This window comes from Filicampus tigris, chromosome 1 (genome assembly GCF_054856515.1).
Source record: "Filicampus tigris isolate MCC_2025a chromosome 1, RoL_Ftig_1.0, whole genome shotgun sequence".
NCBI lineage: Eukaryota > Metazoa > Chordata > Actinopteri > Syngnathiformes > Syngnathidae > Filicampus > Filicampus tigris.
In genome coordinates this window covers 33,334,722-33,354,490 of record NC_141217.1, presented here as the reverse complement: position 1 = coordinate 33,354,490, position 19,769 = coordinate 33,334,722, and the positions used below count along the sequence as shown (strand labels likewise).

General features: G+C 39.9%; 1 protein-coding gene across 3 annotated transcripts in view; it reads left to right on the top strand.

Annotated features, from left to right (window-relative positions):
* cpne5a (copine Va) overlaps positions 1-19,769 on the top strand; it is a 123,485-nt gene that overhangs the window by 68,630 nt on the left and 35,086 nt on the right. For all 3 annotated transcript variants that reach the window (XM_086034500.1, XM_086034491.1, XM_086034483.1), the window contains 5 exons: positions 1,646-1,709; positions 11,312-11,415; positions 11,535-11,639; positions 17,928-17,969; positions 18,050-18,125. In XM_086034500.1, coding sequence (XP_085890626.1) covers positions 1,646-1,709; positions 11,312-11,415; positions 11,535-11,639; positions 17,928-17,969; positions 18,050-18,125 — 391 coding nt within the window. The remainder of the gene's footprint in view (positions 1-1,645; positions 1,710-11,311; positions 11,416-11,534; positions 11,640-17,927; positions 17,970-18,049; positions 18,126-19,769) is intronic.

Genomic DNA, 19,769 nt, shown 5'->3' with positions numbered 1-19,769 from the left:
CAGGCAAAAAGAGGGTCCGAAAATGCCACTAGTCATAAGTCAGCACTCGATAATATGCGGCTGATTGAGAAGATCCTCTTGAGCCCTGCGCATCTTAACATGACCGCAGTGACGGCTTGGCCATTATGGCTTGGCCTCAGCAGTCAACTGTTTACTGACTCCTTGGAGGTTTCCATCAAACGGCGACTCGTCTGGAAACATCAATAATTCAAGGACGCTTAATTCACCTTGAAAATGTTCCCCCGTGGAGCTTGAAGAAGCAACCGGAGAGCGTACTGCCCTCGACGCTTCATTTGTATTCTCGCTCCATTCAAAAGATCAGGCGTCGCAGGGGCGCATGTAGGATTTGTAGTATTAGAGCTGCTTAGTCCCGCATTACAATGTCAAACACACAGGATCTTAATCAGGACATATTTTGGTCGAATAACTACTGGGCACACCTCACACTGTCCTTTTCAAAACGTATGGTGTGTCTGGAATGTCTCAAAATAATACATAATGTTCATGTTTAAACGACAAATGGCCTTTTTCTCTTACAGCCCACCTTATTTGAGTGTGTCAGAGATAGCACTTTCCCGTCTTGTTTTGGGTCTGAATGTGTTACCGGTACTTTGTAGGCTAAGGTTAAGAATAGTGTAAGGAAGAAACAGTACAATCTAAAGAATCTTAGTTTGACGTTACTGAGTGAGTTTTGAGTTTCCGGGCATGTTAAAGCTCCCAAATTAATTTGGCGGAAGAATTATGATAGGCACAGCGATTTATGATGTCAACGTTTGGCCAACTAATATTAATTATAGCAATTAATATAATTGACATCCATCCATTTTTCAAAGAGTTTGTCCCACTTTTGAAAGAAATGTACTACACCTTTGGAGATCGGTGGTGCTGATTGAATCGTGGACCGCCTCAAGCTATTTAGATTTAAATGTCATAAAAATACGCAGATCGAGATTTATTTTCCCGGCCCAATGCTATCTCTGAACCTTTGTCATGTTAGTGCAATTGTTTGTCTAAATGTGCTGCGACCAGTCCTGTTTCAGCTGTGAAAGACTCCAGCTGACCCGCAAACTTAACAAAGACAGAATGGAAATGAATCAAATTCCCTTTTTTTGCTCGGTAGATGCCAAGGATGTGAGGACTGAACGAAAAGCTATTCAAGCTCCGCTTGGAAAAACAACGAAATATGAATTATCAACGGTGCAATTGATCTTCTAATACGGTGTTCACATAATAGAATTGCTAAGCCACCGTAGCCACTCTGGTGTTCTAATAAGTCTTCATGCTCTGACGGGATTTTTTTTTCAGGCAGATAAGGATCACATGCGCTCCTGTGTTTCACCACTTTTCCACCACATTGCGTCAAGATGAGAAAAGGAAAAAAAAAAAAAACAACAAAAAAAACAAAAAAAAAAAACATGATATGCATCCAAGTAGATGCAGCCGCAACGGAGAAACCAAATCCTGCGCTCATTAGGGCTGTCACACAATTTCTCCAATGTCTCGTTGGTGCAGTTTTACATGAAAAATGCATGCGTGAGAAGACGTTACGCTGCCAGCCACCGTTGTTTTCTGGAGTCTATCGCATCCGTCACTTTTGACGTGCCCTGGTGATTCTAATCATTTGTGTTTTTCTTTCTTTTTGCAGTGGAATACCCGGGAAGAAATGCGGGACCATTATCTTGTCTGCCGAGGAGTTGGGTAACTGCAGAGTAAGTTTTGGGCTTCGAACATCACAAAGAGATATATTATGCATTGGGCAAGCCTGGTTTGACGAGTTGTTAGCACGACTGCCTCGCAGTTTTGAGGTTCTGTGGAAGAAAAAGCGCACTCGACAGTATCACAATGTAGAAAACACACTTATAGCATTTGCGCTCCAGATAACCTGCAAACACAGAAAACGCAAGCACAAAATATGATATTCTGCCACTCAATACACATGTGCGCACGTCAAGAGTTATAAACAGGTGTTATTAAATTAAACACAGGGCTTAGCATCAGAAGGTGACCTTCCAACTCGTCAGTGCATTTTCGGGTTACGTCTGTCAAACGCCATCGGAACCAGCTGGGTCTTTGATTTTATGGAGCATTGTGTGCCTGTGGTCTGCAAATGTTTTTCTCAGAGTGGATAATGAATTCTCCCATATTGCAGTGGAAGTGCCAAATTTAATGTTTGACATTCAGCTCACTTAACACTTGGCATGGCTGTCAGATGTGTGTATGCCCCAATAGTTTGACAGGATGGGATTTGACCATATGCAAATGATCAACACTGTTGTTCTTTTTTTTTTGTTTTGTTTTGTTTTAATTATTTTTTTTCCCCCTTTATCGCTCTGCTAGTGTCCCAAATAAATAGATTTACATATCCACCTTAAGCCTTGGCGTGAAATAGGTGCGCGGCTTCCGTACAGCCAAACCGGCGTTTTGTTTCCATGGAAACCGTCGTGCGAGTCCACTTTCTATGACAGTTACAGACTAACAATGTGGGAACGCCACTTGATTCCGCTTAGAAGAGAAAATTCTACTCATGTCAATTTCAACTGCTACAAAATATTAGCGAAATCGCCCTCATATTTGGGATTTTATCAGCGTAACGTCTTACTACTACGCTCACTACAGCTTGAGGACCAAACCACTTAACTGTCGATAAAATCCGAAATATCGCGGCGATCCTTCTGATCATTTCAGAGGTTGACTAATACTAAAGTACGGTGACTCCCCCATATAAAAACAGTACCTCATCTTACGGTGGTACTTGGCATTCACCGAATTTTATCCACTGGCTTTTCGAAATGCAAGCGGCAAGCACATTAGCACAATATTCAATATGCGTGTTGCAGCGAGGTGCTATTTCTCCGCAAAATGAAAAGGGGCACAGGTACAACGTTGAAGTAGTCTTTCCGAACAAAGACTCTCAGACAATTTTTTTTTTTGGTGATCCTCGTCCCCGGGAAGGCGTTGGAAAATAGCGTTTGGTGATGAAGCGCTGCAAAATACAATTGAAACGTTCTTTTTTCTGGTTGCCGCTCCTGCTTGGTTGCAAAGCTATTTCTTTAAGGCGGTGGGTGAGCAGTGGTTCATTTTCATGAGCACGACTCACACCGCCCAAAAATCGGAGTGTTCCAAGAGGTTGTTGGGTTGGCTGAATTTGTTTAAGCTTTGTGGAGTTTGACACAAAGTATGTTAGAGAGCTTTTATTAAGACACCTGGGAACACTTTGAAGTTGAAAAAAAAAAAAAAGAAACAAAACTTGCATTCTTTAAAAGAAACAGACTCTTTAGTGTTGAAACTCCCCTTTGGACACCTTGTCTCGATGATCATAAAAATATTCCCTCATTCTCGTTCAGGGAACCAGTTCAAAATATTACTCTTGTAGTCACAGATTCAACTTCTTCTGCTTGTTCGTACCACTGCCAATGGCGCAACAAGTTCCCAAGCCTTGTAAAATATTTTCAATGCAATGGGGTATATGGATCGCTTGGAAAACAGAAGGGGAAATGTTGCCATTTGTTCCAATAATTCTCATGGAACGAAACCCATTGGAACAAATGGCAAAATTCTTACAAGTAGTCGCTCACATATTCGTTTCTTCATGAGAGCCCTCTGGAATAAGGTGGATGTTTTTTTTTTAAAATATATTAGAGGTGCACCGATTATTCAACAACTAATTGATTGTCAAATTAATCAATAATTTCTGTGAACAATTGTTCTGAGACCTACGATTGTCCAAATCCTTGGCTTTTTAACCTCTCATCACATTTCTTTCGTCCTCCATGTTGAATCCAAATGATGCTGTACATTTACAAACATTGGCTTTTTCTTCATAAAACAATGATCAACATTTTTCTCTATTTTCTGACATGTTACAGACCAAGCCAGTAACTGAATCGTAATTAATTCATGTTCGTGCATTTTCTGCACTGTCAATTTGAAATAGTGTCTTGTTTTTGAAAAAGGAAATTTAAAAAAAAGTTGGAATCGACTCATCGATTAATTGATCATTACAATAATCATTAGAGGCAGGCCTAAAATAAATAAAGTTTGACATGTAAAGGCTACACTGCAGGGGGCTGGGCAAGAGGTCACAGTAATGTATTCGGGGGGGGTTTGGCTTGTAAGCAAATAGTTTTGTGTCTGGAATGCCTGCTCACTTTTCAAGTGTGAAAATAAGTAAGTCAATCTTTTGTTGGATGACTATTCCTCATTGATTATGTCTGTAAGCAAACCCTTTTTTGCTTCCCAGATTGCGATGTAACAGTGTGACCAATTTTGCATAATACCGCCCCCTCAATGTTTTGCCTTACTTGGTGACGAAGTGCTGCAAAATACAATCGAAACTTTCTTTTCTCTTTATAATCTGGGCTGGATGCCGCTCCTGCTTTGTCGCAAAGCCATTGCTTTAGGGTGGTGGGTGGTCAGAGCAGTGGTTCATTTTCATGAGCACGACTCACACCACCCAAAAACGGAGTGTTCCAAGAAGTTGCTTGGTTGGCTGAATTTGTCCAAGCTTTGTGGATTTTGACACAGACTATCTCAGCGAGCTTTTATTAAGACACCTGGGAACACTTTGAAGTTGAAAAAAAAATAAATAAAGAAAGAAACAAAACGTGCCTCCTTTTAAAGAAACAGACTCTTCGGTGCTGAAACTCCCCTACGGACACCTCGTCTCTTGATTCCCGGCTATGTGTTGATAACATATAGTCTGCTGCGATCTCTATTGGCTCAATAAGGATGGTAAACAATCCCATTAAATTCTGCCTGCGAAGCCAGGGGAAGACTTAACGTTCGCAACTCTTAGCTATAAAGTTGTCGGTGCAGCCGCATGCATTTCCTCCATGAATGTTTAATGATATAAAAGCCAGCAAGCATCAAACGATTCGATACTTGCTAACTTTATATTCAACACAAAGAGAGAGAAGCAGCTGTTGGTGTTAAACAATCTTTTCCCATTCTTCAAAGATGTTTTTTTGTTTTTTTTTTGTTTGAGATTCTCAAGCACTCTATCGTATATTTATTTTGTCGACAAAGCACAATGGTCATAAAATTCTCCTCTGTCTACCGATATTGGTTACTGACATTTAACTTTAAACTACGGTTTGTATGGAATGCAACAAAGCCCTGCCCATTTATGCTTCACTATTCAGGAATGAGCCTTTTTCTTTTTTTCTGTGGAACCGAGCTCCCATCTCATTCGTGTTTTTTTTTTTGGTGCTACAGTGGTGCCTTGAGTAACAAGTGACCCAACTTACATTTTTTTTTTCTAAATACGAGCCGCCAGTCGTTTAACTTACAAGCCCAAATTTGAGATATGAATGCTGGATGGTGGCTGACGGATGAAGTCTAGTGTCAAACTAAATATAAAACAAAGACAATTACAACAACCAAACGATTTTGCCGAGTATGCCTGCACTAGATTCATCCTAACACATTGTGGAAAATGCCATTGACAGGGTAACGATTACTATCGATAGTCACAGTGTTGTAATTTAAATTTTATATATTTATATTTGAACACAAACGGTGGAGCACAATACATCGACAGAATCACAATCAATCAATCAATCAATCACATTTTATTTATATAGCACTTTTCATGTGATGCACAAACTGTTTAATTCTTCAAATTGTATTTATGTCATTACTACAGTATGTTTTTATGAAGCACAACGTTGGCTATTTAGGCCACGGCTATTTTACTGATTTAAAAACACACGACAACATTTCAACGAAACCACCTGTACGCTATTTATTTTTTAAAGATGTGTTTGAAATGATATCAAAGTGTTTTGGGATTACAGTTTGTGGTCTTTTAATTGGTTAAATAATTAATAGAAGCGATCAAAAACATTTTGGGGACATGTCCTGGCTTTAAACAGCTCAGTTTTGATGTAGTTTTAAGGTGCGCATGAAGGACAAGGGGTGCACCAACTCTTTATCAGGTTGTTGAAGGCGTGTGCATGGCTTTCGGGAGCATTTAAGAAAGGCTGTGCTGGATGATTCAAGCCTGCGCCAAAGTGATTTAATCACTGATGAAATCACTGGTAAATTCTTTTTCACACTCCCGGGTGAGTTAATTCGTCCACTTAGCCACATTTTCCAGATTGTCTACCTGAGGCAGCGACTAGATGGGTAATTGACTTGGCGCTGTGCTAATATTTCCCATTTTATTGCTCACTATTAACACACACTCCAGCTAACATCCGCCCCAAAACTAGCTTGTTTCTAGCGGATGCAAATGAGACAAAGCACAACGCACAGCAGTAAAGGCACAAAGGGATCTTTTATTCCAACTTGTTCAGAACGTGTTGTCCTGTACATGGGCTTCTACATTTATTTCATTTGAATACCTTACTCCTGCCTCGAACTGCTTTTGACTCCAATTTACTTCATGAAAAAACATGTTCATTCAATAGTGTCTTTTAAGATCATAATTATTCCATGAACTGTACCCCATTTTAAACACGTTACTACTTGTTCACTCAATTGTTAACTGAGCGTTTGAAAACATATTTACTGTATGTTTGGCCGGCTGGGGAGTCAATTGCCAGCAACCCTAAACTTCGGATAATGTCAAGCTAATGTTAGCTAACGACTCTACTGCGCTAAGTTTGAGAACTTTGTATGTGACTAAAGTAGACTGCCGGGAAGCTTTCAGGTTGGAATGAATGAAGCGAAATAGCTAAATCTAATTGCAAATGTACACACTATAACCACAACCACAAGGCTATTTAAAAGTGGTGTTTGTGGTACTTTTGTTTTCATCGATGCTAATTGTATCCAAAAATTAAAACGTTACTAACATAATACGTCACCTTTAAATGATGCTTGCCAACTAAATGTGAAACTAGTGTGGAGGCTTGTACATGCAGGACAATTATAGAATGTGAGAAGTTTTGTTCAAAAGCCCTAAAAAGCCACAGTGGAGAATATGAATTTGTGGGAGTGGCTCTATAACTTGACTGTGACACAAAGTCGGGGAGGAAAAGACCATTGTGGACTTGCCGGGCGATGTAGACACTTACAGGAGTGCTGGCAATGACAGGATCGGGAAGAAAAAAAAAAACATAAAAGAGACTGAGTCATTTTGCCACCACTGACTATTTTAATCAGCGCTTCACTATTTTCAACATCCCTGCCGTGATGATTGGAAACATAAAATGTATGATTGGAAACAACATTGACGACGCGGAGGTGCTTTAATAGGTGTCATGAAATCAGCACGCTCTCTCCCTAAGATGGATGACAGTTGGACAGTTTTTGAAAAAAAAAATTCACCGAATGGTCTTGCAAAATGGTGGGTCCATATGCCTTTTTAGGATGGAAAACATTTTCGGCGGGGAGTTTTGAAATACTCCATCTATGGTTGTTTGCATTTTGATATATATAATGGTTGTTTGCATTTTGCCAGAGAAATGCATGGGGGACCAACTTTATATTAATTCGCGACAGGCACCACTTACTTTGCTCCATAGCCTTGAATGGCGCCCTTTGCGACAACTGCTGCCAAGCATGATCATAGACAACACGTACATTGAGTACGTCGACGCCGCAGCCATATTGGATGTGGCAAAGTGAAGCTATTTGTGAACATGCCTTTTTACTTGCTCCTTGGAGATGTATCGTCGTCACCAACACTTATTAAATATATCCCTCCTCACTTGCCGTACAGTGATGCACTACGATAGTCTGAACGCAGAATGTAGGAAAATAAATGTCACCAAATGTCCAAAACTGTGATCGATAGTCACTAAAATGTATGTCCATGCTTATGTCACTTAATGAAAGTAATGCTTCGTCTATGAAATACAAAATATGGGGCGATATTTTTAGAGGTTGATGTGGGCATAAGTAGAGACGTGCGCATACATTTTGGTGACAAGTGATTGCAGTGACGTAAGTTTTTTTTATTTTTTTTTAAGACTCCTGTCCCAAGTGGCAGTCTACCTCAGTGTCTTCTCCTCAGCTCTCATTATTTAGAAATACAGTAATCCCTCGTTTATCGCGGTTAATGGGGACCAGAACCCCTACGCAATAGGTGAAAAACCACAAAGTAGAGGTTGGGTTATCATTATTATTATTATTATTATTAAATACTCGTTATACAACAAATTTAACTTTAAAAATGCAAAATGAAGACTAAATACCAAGCTGCAGGCTGTGAGAGGAACTGAGCTTCAACCACAGCATTGGGCGATTACGACGGAACATTTGCTAATAACTATGTTAAAGTTAAAATTTTTATCATAAAAATGACTTACCTTTACTAGAATGCTGTGGTGTATTTTATCAAAGGGACAACCCTGGTAACGCTTGTTGACGTTGTTGTGCAAAGCGAAAGTGTCGCTGCTGTGTTGCTGCCGCTTCTTCTTGGTTGCCTATTTCTTCTTCTTTTAAAACAAAGAAGAAGCACGGTCGCCGTGGGTTTCAATTTTTCTTTGCGCAATAACATCAACAAGGTCCTTTGAATAAAATGCAACGCGGGATTCTAGTTAAACGGTGGCACGAATGCGCTACCTCCATTTAACGTGAGTTTGACACATCTCCTGTTATAAGAGGGTATGCACACTTGTCCAACCACATTATCACAGTAGGTTTGTTTGTTATTACTTTCCCGGTCAAAATTTTTATTTTGTATTTTTTTTTTTTTTCAATTGAATAGTACAAGTTATGGCTTTTGAAAGAATTGATCTTGGGTCTCATTTTGGCTATCCAGTAGACCCATCCAAAACGGTCCACGAGATAGCGGTGGCTCAGAGCTTTCTCATATGCTTTCTTTTACCTTTCCACTGCGCGGTTTCATTAGTATCCAATCGCGAATAGCGTGACCACCATCTGATAGCGAAGAATGTTTTAATGCCATGTTCATTGTCCTTCTAATGGCGGCCTACATTGAAATGGTGCCCAAATGAGTGTAATTATGGTAATGTTAGCCTTTCTAGTGTATTATTAGCTGCACTCACACATGCCTTGTGCATGCTTCATGTACAGAGGCCCCTCCTCCATGCGCAAATGTTCTGATCTACTCTCCTGCTCCTGTAATCAACATGGTAGTTTTCATGTGATAGCCCTTGCCCTGCTCTGCATTGTACTGCAGGAGCTGCGTGATATAATCATCATCATCATCATCATCGTCATCGTCATGACCGATTGAAGTTTATTTCGAACGTGCAATCATAAAGCAGGTACTGGAAAAATCCAAAACAAAACAAAAATCGACAATAGAAATATCCCAAATGAAATCATGTACCGCTTATCCGACACCATTTAAGATAAATTGGTCATTAAAAATTGCGGACCAAAATACATACATGCATACATACATCCCCAAATTAAATATGAAAATAAATATACAAATCGCCTGTAAACACTGCACATACACCTTTGCCTAATTGTTCTTCTCTAATTGTACATTGCACACAGTGTACTGTATCACTATTTCCTTCCCAACGTACCCCACGTGCAACATATTGTCATACATTCTTTTGATATGTTTGGAGATTGTTTTAATTCCTCACTCACACTGTTCCCCAATTTCACGACGCAAATCGACAAACATAAAATTTTCTTGGTTGTAGGTATGTTTAATATTTCGAAATAGTGTTGACCCCTTTAAATGATAATTCTCATCCCTATACCCAAATAGATTTTGAATGTTGTCCGATAGTTTGTTGTTTTGCCTTGTAGACTACGTTAGTTTGAAATGATACAATATTTGTGAATTTTAATAGATTTGATTTGAAGAATAAGGAATTTGTGTGTCCCCTTTATCCTACCTTATGAATGGTCCTTACGGCTCTTTTTTTGTAGACGGATTAATGACTGTAATGAGTTCTTGTAGTTATTTCCTCAAACCTCAGGACAATATTGTAAATATGGTAAAACGAGTGGACAGTGAGTGTTATCATTTATAATTATTAAAGTAATGTGTTGATTTTCTTTCACCAAAACTGCTGCAGAATATGGAGTTGCAGTACTGACCGCTACAGCAGACACACAGTGTTAATGTGTGAGACGTTTTTGTTCCATTACCACACTCGTAACTCAAAGCACTCGTATCTGAACTCATCTTTCCCCATTGAAATGAATGGAAATGTCATTAATCCGTTCCAGCGTTCCCAAATAATGCAGCAAATCTTTCGTGAAAATAGTCCTCTACAATATTGTAAAACATAGCAGTAATAACAAAATTAAATAGATTGTAAATAATTAAACAGTTTGTGCACAATTGCATGATCAATTCATTCATTCATGGATCCCTCTGGTGTGCACCACTTGGTCGACGAGGAGCAGTAAAATACCAACGAAGACTTTCACCACTACTGTAAGTGACTCAGGAAGCTGCCGTATTATTAGTCGTTGTTTCACAGTACCCGCGTCTCGAAAGACTGGCAAGTCGGGTCACACGTATCTCAAATCGCAATATAATGTACACACAAAATCTTTGTCACGGGCGTGTGTGGGGTAGGACGCAATTGTAGGAAAATGCTTTTCATTTCAACTGCGACGGGGTTAGGTGAGAAGCCACACAGTTAACTTCAGAGTTTTGATCCACTTCAAAGGGCAGTACACAGCAGTTATCTCCACAGTCCAGACAGATAGGCTTTGAAGATTGGCAATACATTTTGGGACCAAGTCATCAAAAGTTACATAATCCACATGAGGCGGAACAGGGAAACCCTTCGTTGTCATTTCAAATCCATAATTCACTGAAAGCAGGACAGAGAAACACACTTCATTGTCATGGGAGCAAAATCCCAAACAGCCACAGGGACCGGCAAACGTGCTAAGTCAGGATTCAAGGTCAGGGCAGGAGGTTGAGGGGATTCCCGGCAGAATTTGTCAATATCAATCCACAGGGAAGTGTTGAAGAGTCTTGCTTGGACGAGTATCAACAGTCTGGCAATAAGTGAGTCATCAGCAGAAACTTAATTGGGTGGACTGCGACTGACTGTTTGGCAATGGCAGGCGGCCACAAATGAGCATTTTCTGCCTGTTATATTCATATCATGGCCACAATATAAGAACAATGCAATTGTTAATAAGACTATTTTCTACACAAATGAACAATGGACTGGTCACCAATCAGTGTCAGAGCACGTACGGACAAACGAGCATTCATTCACATTTACGAATCTTCAACGAAGCTAGCGCACTAGCATGTTTTTGAAATGGAGAGAACTTTCAAACACCGCAACCTCGAAGCAAGAGGTTCTCGTCTGACGGACGTGTTGTCTTGGTCTGGTCATCTAAAGGTGAAAACGCATTGTAACATGCATCGCTGACATCCTCTCACTTTGTCCCCCCCCCCCTCAAGGACTACACCACCATGCAGTTTTGCGCCAACAAGTTGGACAAGAAGGACTTCTTTGGGAAGTCGGACCCTTTCATGGTCTTCTACAGGAGCAATGAGGACGGCACGTACGTTTTTTTCTCTTGCTTTTTAGCGGAGGTCTCCTAAAGCTAAATCAGAGGAGGGACGGACTTGATAAAGGTTTGTCGGTGCGCCTCAAATCCCTTTTCGATCCTATCATTTTCAGATTCACCATCTGCCACAAGACCGAAGTGGTGAAGAACACGCTGAACCCCGTGTGGCAGCCCTTCTCCATCCCCGTGCGGGCGCTCTGCAACGGAGATTACGACAGGTAGGCCCAATGAGACCGCATCATCGTAAACTACGGCTCGCAAAACCTCGCAGTTTGACAACCGCTGCTCTTCACCAGCAGTGCGCTGCCGTCAAATGGGCGGGCGGCAGATTCTTATCAGATTGCGCAACATTTAAGAGGCCTGATTCCAAGATGAAGAAGTCCGATTCCACGCTTTTTTTTTTTTTTTTTTTTTTTTTTTTTTTTTTTGCAACTGAGCCACATTGGAGCAAATGAATTGAAATTGTCACTTAAAGCACGGTCGGTAAAGATGGAAGAGTAAAGTTGTTGTACTTCGCAAAGGTTGGTACGTGTGTGGATGTGTGTATGAAATTGAAAAAGCAAGCGAGACAGAGACGACTAGAATGGGTGTGTAAGTAGTGTTGCTTTTGGTGGGCTGTTTCAGTTTTAGTTTGAGTCTAGTCTTTGTGTCAAGATGTCATTTTAGTTTTCATGAGTTTTAGTCAGAGGTGGTAATCCAGGTCCAGAAAGTAAAAACCCTGCCACAGTTTGGCTTCAGCCACAGGTGCTTCTAAACGAGCTCAGTTGATTAGAAGCACCTGTGGCTGAAGCCAAACTGTGGCAGGGTTTTTACTTTCTGGACCTGGATTACCCACCTCTGGTTTTAGTCATGTTCACACTCGTTTTAGTCTAGTCAAGTTTTTGTAGACTAAAAGTCTGAGCATTTTCGTCAGAACTATTTTAGTCTAGATTTAGTTGATGAAAATGTGATGGCAGTTTAGTTTTAGTTAAAGATAACTGATGAAGTTTATGCAGAGGTGGTCAAATCGGATCCAGGAAGTAAAAAACGCTGCCACAGTTTGGCTTTAGCCACAGGTGCTTCTACTCAACCTGCAGATTAGTCTAGTTTTCGTCAAAGGAAATTATATTTGAGTCTCTTTTCAGTATTGCAAATCTATGTAACCCTGTCAACATATAAGTCCATATAGTAGAGACAAAACTAACATTTTCCTTTAGCCAAACCCAATGGTTACCTTATGCTACGTTCACACGCAATCGCGGATGAGCATTCTGCTTCGCTTTATTCGCTAGCGTTTCACCGCGGGAAATTTGAAACCTGAATGCCGCAGCCGCTCATTCGCGCACAGCGGAGAGGGGAAGGGGCTTGGCTTGGCAGTAGACGACGACAGCATTTTTCAACATCGCAATCAAGTGGCCGTCACTATGCTAATGTTAACAATACTGCCGTCTTAGCAAAGTTCGAGAACTGTAAAAAAAAAATAAAAAATAAAAAATAAAAAAGCCACCGAGTGAACAGGACGCTGTGTGGCTGTGTGTGACTTAGCATGCTCGAAGATGATTGGCTGCCGCCAGGCGAAGCAGGAAATAAGTCCATTTGTTTTATTCGCGACAAATGGACGAATGGGCGGATTTTCGGTGCTTCGCTCCACGTCCCACCGCTCCATACGCATCATCGGCGGCGCCGCGCCTGCAACCGCTCCTGCCCGTGTGAACTACATTGACTCAAGAATACATCCATTTCAGACACAGAAGAAAGAAGCTCTGATTTGATTATGTTCTACAAAGTACAATGTATTTATTTTACAAAGTATATTAGAAGCACACACATCTCCATTTAAATAAAAAAGCATCTCAATGCCACAAACAAACACACACACTCTCACTCACGCACGCGCACGTTAACCCACTTTTCACTCTCTCACATCAAATACACAGACACATTTGTCTGTGTTCTATTTCTATATGTTTATCATTATCAGTGGTTTCCAGCTAACGTCTAGCAAAGGGGTCGGCAACCCGCGGCTCCGGAGCCCTTTCATCCTCATGTTGCGTGGGTGTCTTGGGAAAATAAATGATAAGTGTCCAATTGAAGTGTATTGTAACATCTTCCAGTGACACGATGTCAGACGTAGCTTAGTTATCTCTCTTCTTGTTATTCCAACATGGCTACTGTGGGCGGTAGCCGACGGCAACTTAAGTGCAACAACAGTTCCGTCATAAGTACACAGGGATCTCTCATCCTTCTCGCCGTCCGCTCACTCCTCCTCTCTCACTCGCACACCCCTCCCATACAGCGAGTCACGTGATACATTCACGAACCTCGGAAATTACAACACTTCGCAAAACACAAATGTCAGCACAAGTACAGATAACCCAATTCGTTATAGTATGTTATTTGTTTCAAAAACATGTATCATGTCTTCTTATTAAATCTGTTTTTAACTTCAGAGCTCGTGATCATTGCGGCTTCCAATAAAATTCCAATAAAATTATATATGGTCGCTGTCGACCGAAAACCTCGGAAGTCGAAATATGGTCAAATTCTTTTTTTTCTTCCCGCAAATCGATTCTAATGGTCCGTCCCTACTTCGTCTGTAATTTTAACGTTTCGTAGCCGCTCTTGACCGCAACTTATGTGTGTGTGTTGTGGAGGTGTGTGCAACACAATGACATGCCCTCCATCTGTGGAATGCGGAAGCCGTGTGGCGTAATGGCCGCCCTGAGTAGTGTTTTCCTTTCTATTTTTATTTTTTCATTTTTTATTTTTTTAGACAATAACAAATGAAAATAGTAAGGTTCACTGGATTACGTTGGCTTTCTGTTTAATATGGATCGATGCGATGCTTCGTTGCAAAAAGACCCCCCTCAATCGTGTGGCATGAGGTCAGTCTGTTTCATTTTGTTATGCACTTTATAGATGGCGACGGCTAGGCTAATATCTTCATTTCAGGTGTCGAAAAGTGTTTGCGGCTCCCAGTGTTTTCTTTTCCGTGGAAACCGGGTCCAAATGGCTCTTTGAGTGTTAAAGCAGAAGTCAACCCAAACATATTTTTTTTCAAGAATATGTTCACAGCAGGCCCACTAGTTGAATTCTGATTAATTTTATGTTTGTGGAATATAAATTAAGCAGCAAAATGCACTCGTTTTTAGCCATCTCTGGGGGCGGCCATTTTATCTTCTGTCGGCTGAAAATGACATCACAACTGCTCACACCGACCAATCATTGCTGACCTGTTTTCTGAATCTGAGCCGTGATTGGTCGTTGACTGGCCATCAGTTGCTTTCTCTGTGTTAAATTGTGCTAACCAAGTTCTAATCCAGTGAATTGTTCTTCTGATTCAAATACTACCGCTTGTCGGGTTTGAGGAAAAGACATCGGGACCCAGGAAACAGAACACATGACATTCAGTGATAGTCTCGTTTTGGGCGACAAAAATGAAAATGAGACATTTTTGCATAGTTGTTATTTTGTAAACCACGTTTAGTCTTGTTTTTATTTGTCAACAATATGGCGTTATAGATTTAGTTATGACAAGCATTTTCATCGCATTTTGTCTACCTTGATGACAAAGATATTTCGTCCTAATTTTTGTTGATGAAAGCAACATTGTTGGGAGAGAGAGGAGGGAGAGAGAAAGTGTGCATGAGTGTATGTGCATGTGTCTGCCTGATGTGTAGAAGTGGTCAAAGTTTGGCCCCTTTGGCATGCTGGGTGTCATGAAGACGTTTTTTGCTCCGTTACCGTCCATCTCTGCTCACCTGCGAGTTAATTGGGTCAGACAGATGGGGGAGAGCCCCGGACGACACCTTTGAGGATTTGGACCAGCCAAAGGAGCCAATGTCATTTGCAACTTTGCCTCCTTTTCCCACTTTCATGTGTTACAGGTTTTTATATCTTTATATCTACATTATATAAAAGAAATACAAATTCCATCAAAAGTTTGCATTGTCCCAGTTCTAATTACATGTAGCTGTCATCCAGTACAGTATATTTAAAATGTCACCAATACTTTTATTCATGCATCTTCTCTACAATTTAATGCTACAATACAATTCGATATGCAAAATCTTAGAAATGCGACCATGTTCGCTACACCGATACCATCACATTTGCATGTTAAAGCCACTGTCCAATGCTAGGGCCACGTTAAAAACCAAAATTAAAAACACTACTAGAATAATGCCGGAATCTTATGAATATAAAGTCATATTTATTTTAGATAAAAACTTCAAAAAAAAGTTGTCATTACTAAAATAAAAGTTGAAAACCATTCTTTTTTTTTTCAATTGCAAGTTTAAAGTTTTTATTGTCACTTTACTAAAATAAAGGTTTGTATTTTTAGATTAAAATTTATTTTTTTAATTTTTTGAGGGGGAAATATTAGATTGATGATCAGATAAACATCAGATTTTTGTAGATACAAAAGATCATATTTCTTTTAAAAAGTCTTATTTTTTTTCTACATTTTCTGCCGACAGTGACAATATAATTTTATTTTTATATCTTGAGGTCACAATAATCTTACAATGTACAACTACAATTAAAGAAACGAACAAACACAAATAAAATACTTTGTTCAGATATTTTGCAGTTTTGGTGTCGCTGGCATGCAGCAGGCATGTCAGCAGGCAGCCGCGCCGCCAAGTGCTGTCAAACGTCTCTGAAGAAGGCGAATGCTAATCACCGAAATTGCACAAGGTCTGAAGAAAGAAGTTGAAAAGAAGTTCTTTTGTCGCATCAAAAATATGGTAACCTTTCATTAGATAATAAAAGTATCATTTCTTTAAGTACATGTTAACTATCACAATAATATCGATATCGCTCTATTCAACAAGCATATCGCATGTTTTTTCAACATTGTACAGCCCTAATTTATGTCTGCCTATCTATCTATCTATCTATCTATCTAGCTAGCTAGCTAGGGATGGACGCTAACAGAGCTAGCTATCTATCTATCTAGAGAGAGAGAAAGAGAGAGAAGCTATTTATATGATGAGAAAGTCATTCTAAAATGTTCAAAATGTGACTAAATACAAATTAATTAACCAATTTCAGGGGAAAATGACCTAATTAATTCAATCATCTAAATGTTTGGTAGGCCGGATTAGAGAGCGGGGCAGGTGGTGCCTGGCCCACCCCACTTTTAGCAGACTTATATGGCGGCAGCGGCGATTTCGAGGTGAGGTCGGGCAAAGAGGGCAGCCTGTCTGTGTGACGTCGCCGCCTCCTGGACCCGCTGAGACGTGATTGGCAGCAGCAGCAGCAGCAAGTCGCTCAACTTTTCATGAAAGCCATTCAAAGAGAGACAACGTCTTTGCTCATTTCCAGTGAATCCCCCCCTGGCTTGCTCAGTGGCTTTCGAGCCCCCAGCCCCAATTAATTTGGAAACCTTGCAAAATAGGCTTCCTCCCATGAGGGGCTTTTCTCTCTTTGGCTTTTCCCCAAATTTGTGTTTCAGGTTGCAAAGGGCTGGAAATTCACCGGAAAGTTTCCAGAAAGTTTCCGTAAATTGCCATGGCAAGTTAAGCAGGGGAATTTGAGAAATACTAAAATATGAAACTTTCCGGCTAGGTGAAGCTTTCTAGTTGAAGCTTTGTTGAACATAAAGCAAAAAAAAAAATCAACCAAGGAACAGGTCTGCGCTCAAAAAACTCAAGGTACCACTGTACGTTCATAAAATGTGGTTGTATTAGCCAGATTATGATCATTCCCATAAATTCAAATCTCTTATATTGATATTATGTTTTTGCCTCAATAACTGAAGAATTCAAACGCAAAAGCTGTCAAGCACCGTTTAGACAAAACTAGAGCCACGCCCACAAGCGGACTGCCTATCATGACATCCTTGAAGATGTATTTCCAATTCTTGCAACACCAAACCACTACTATAAATGTTGTCTAAAACATAATACAAAATGTCTTCATTTTGATCTAATTTTATTGTTTTGTAAACATTTTTAGACTCGTTTCCTTGGCATTGTCTGGTTATGTGTTTTAATCCGGTTATGAATTATCCGGTTATTAATTGCTTCTTTAATTTCACTTCGAATACCCTAAATACAAAATTATTAGCTTTATCCTAGAGCCAGAGATAAAGAAAATAATCATTTTACTCAAGTCAGAAAAAATACAGACGTCTGCTTTTGTGTTTGAACTCTTCAACTGGTGCCAGGGTCAAAACGATCCTATTGAAATGATCACAGCTGAATATTGTACTGAATATTGCACCACTCTGGAAACATTCTCGAATTAAAAATGCTTGAACCTTGCGCCGTATGGGTCAATCTCAAAATCGTACAACTTTTGAAGTGTTGGAATCATCATGGTAGCGCTGCATTATATCCTTTGAAAATTGTTGCAGATTCTTTCTTTGTAGTTTCAACAACAGCGAACACGGAAAGGAGCAGATTTTTTTTCTTGCCATGAATCACTTTTTGGCTGCTTGTTTTGCTTCAGTGTTTCACATGCTCACCTTGACAATAACAAATGTCTTCATCCTGTTGTTTTTCATTTGTTTTTTACAGGACAATCAAAGTGGAAGTATATGACTGGGACAGAGATGGAAGGTCAGACAAACACAAACACATTCTTGTATCGGCGCGAACTGTAATGAATGCCATTTTTTGTTGTTGTCATTCTCTCCCAGCCATGACTTCATTGGCGAATTCACCAGTAGCTACAAAGAGTTATGTCGGAGTCCGAGCCAATTAAACGTCTATGAGGTGAGTGCAGATTCACACAGTCAGCACGCGCGCAGGTTTACACACTAGGCCAGGGCTGGGCTTTGGGATCAAAGGGCCACATTTAATTTTTAAAACGGACAGATGGGTCAGCTCATTCATAGATGATGTTTCAAAAAAACAATCGGAAAAATAATGTAATTGAAATGAATGGAAATGCCATGAATCTGTTCCCACCTCCACAATTTTTAAAAAAGTTTTATTATAAGGAAAATTGTCTGAATGACAGTTCATAGCTCAAAAAACTTGGTAGGTCAGGTCCTTTATGTCTCAAGGCACTATATATATATATATATATATATATATATATATATATATATATATATATATTTTACAATATTTTATCAACAATAAATCAATTAACCAATTATGAGCATAAGCGGTTCAGAATATGGGAGATTTAATGAGATAAATACATTTAAAGAAATAATTGGAAACTAATGCATACATTTTTTTCAAAATTATTTTTCAGGCATAATAAGGCCCCCAAAAAGGTTGTTCATTCCAATTCATGAGAACGTTTATAATAATAGGAAGACCATTTCTAATAATAATAAGGCCTGCAAAATAAGATTTTATCCTAAATGATCATGTCGTTATGACCCGCAACAAGGCTTAAATAAAGCACAGTCCAAGTAGAGGTGTTTTTATCCTCAAAGATTTTATTCCGAGGAAGTACATCCAGTTTGTGCCTGGAGAAATCAGTCTCGGCAATTTTTGTGCGCTGAATCCCAAACGGCTTTTTACTTTTGGTGAAAATCAGTGTCTACTTTGCCCGGGGAAAGTGATGTCGTCGTTATTCCATATTTAGTGACAGAAGACTCTGTAGGTCATGCTTATTTGAGCTACGCCATTGGAAATGGCCATCAGGCTGCTTCTGTCCCTCTTGCCCTGAAAGAGGTTAAGTGGATGGGGCATACTGGAGCAGCAATGCAGGAATACAAATGAGCAACAGAGCCATGTGCCATAATAGAGCTTGTTTGGGTTGTCCTTGGGGTCACAGTTGGAGTCGTGTACACGCCACTTGCCCATGGGGGAAATGTGATGTAAAACTTAAATGACAGGAAAGCATGACGGGAAATATAACAAAAAGCATGACAGAAAGTGTGATGGGAAATTTGACGGCAAAACATGACAACATGGCGGAAGCGTGATAGAAAATAGGAACATCATGGAAAACATGACGCAATCTCAAGAGTTTGTGATTATTATGCTTTGATGATGAACGTTTGAATGCACTGTGTCCCACACAGCTTTGACAGTGATTGTTTTGAAAACAAAAGCATGTGATTGTTATGCCACACATGGCTTTGAGACTGAGTTTTAATGACAACAGGGGCATTGGTTGCTTTGAAGAATGTCTATGACAAGAGTGTGTGATTGTTATGCCACAAATAGCTTTAAAATTGATTGTCAAGGTACAAATAGCTTGCAGTGTTTGTTTTGATGTCAAGAACGTGATTACGTCACACATGGCTTGGAGAGTGATTGTTTTGACGGCAAGAGTATGTGATTGTTATGCCTCAGATAGCTTGTAGAGTGATTGTTTTACAACAAGTGTGTGTGATTGGCGTGCCACAAATAGCTTTAAAGGGGAAGTCAACCCAAACATATTGTTTTCCAGAA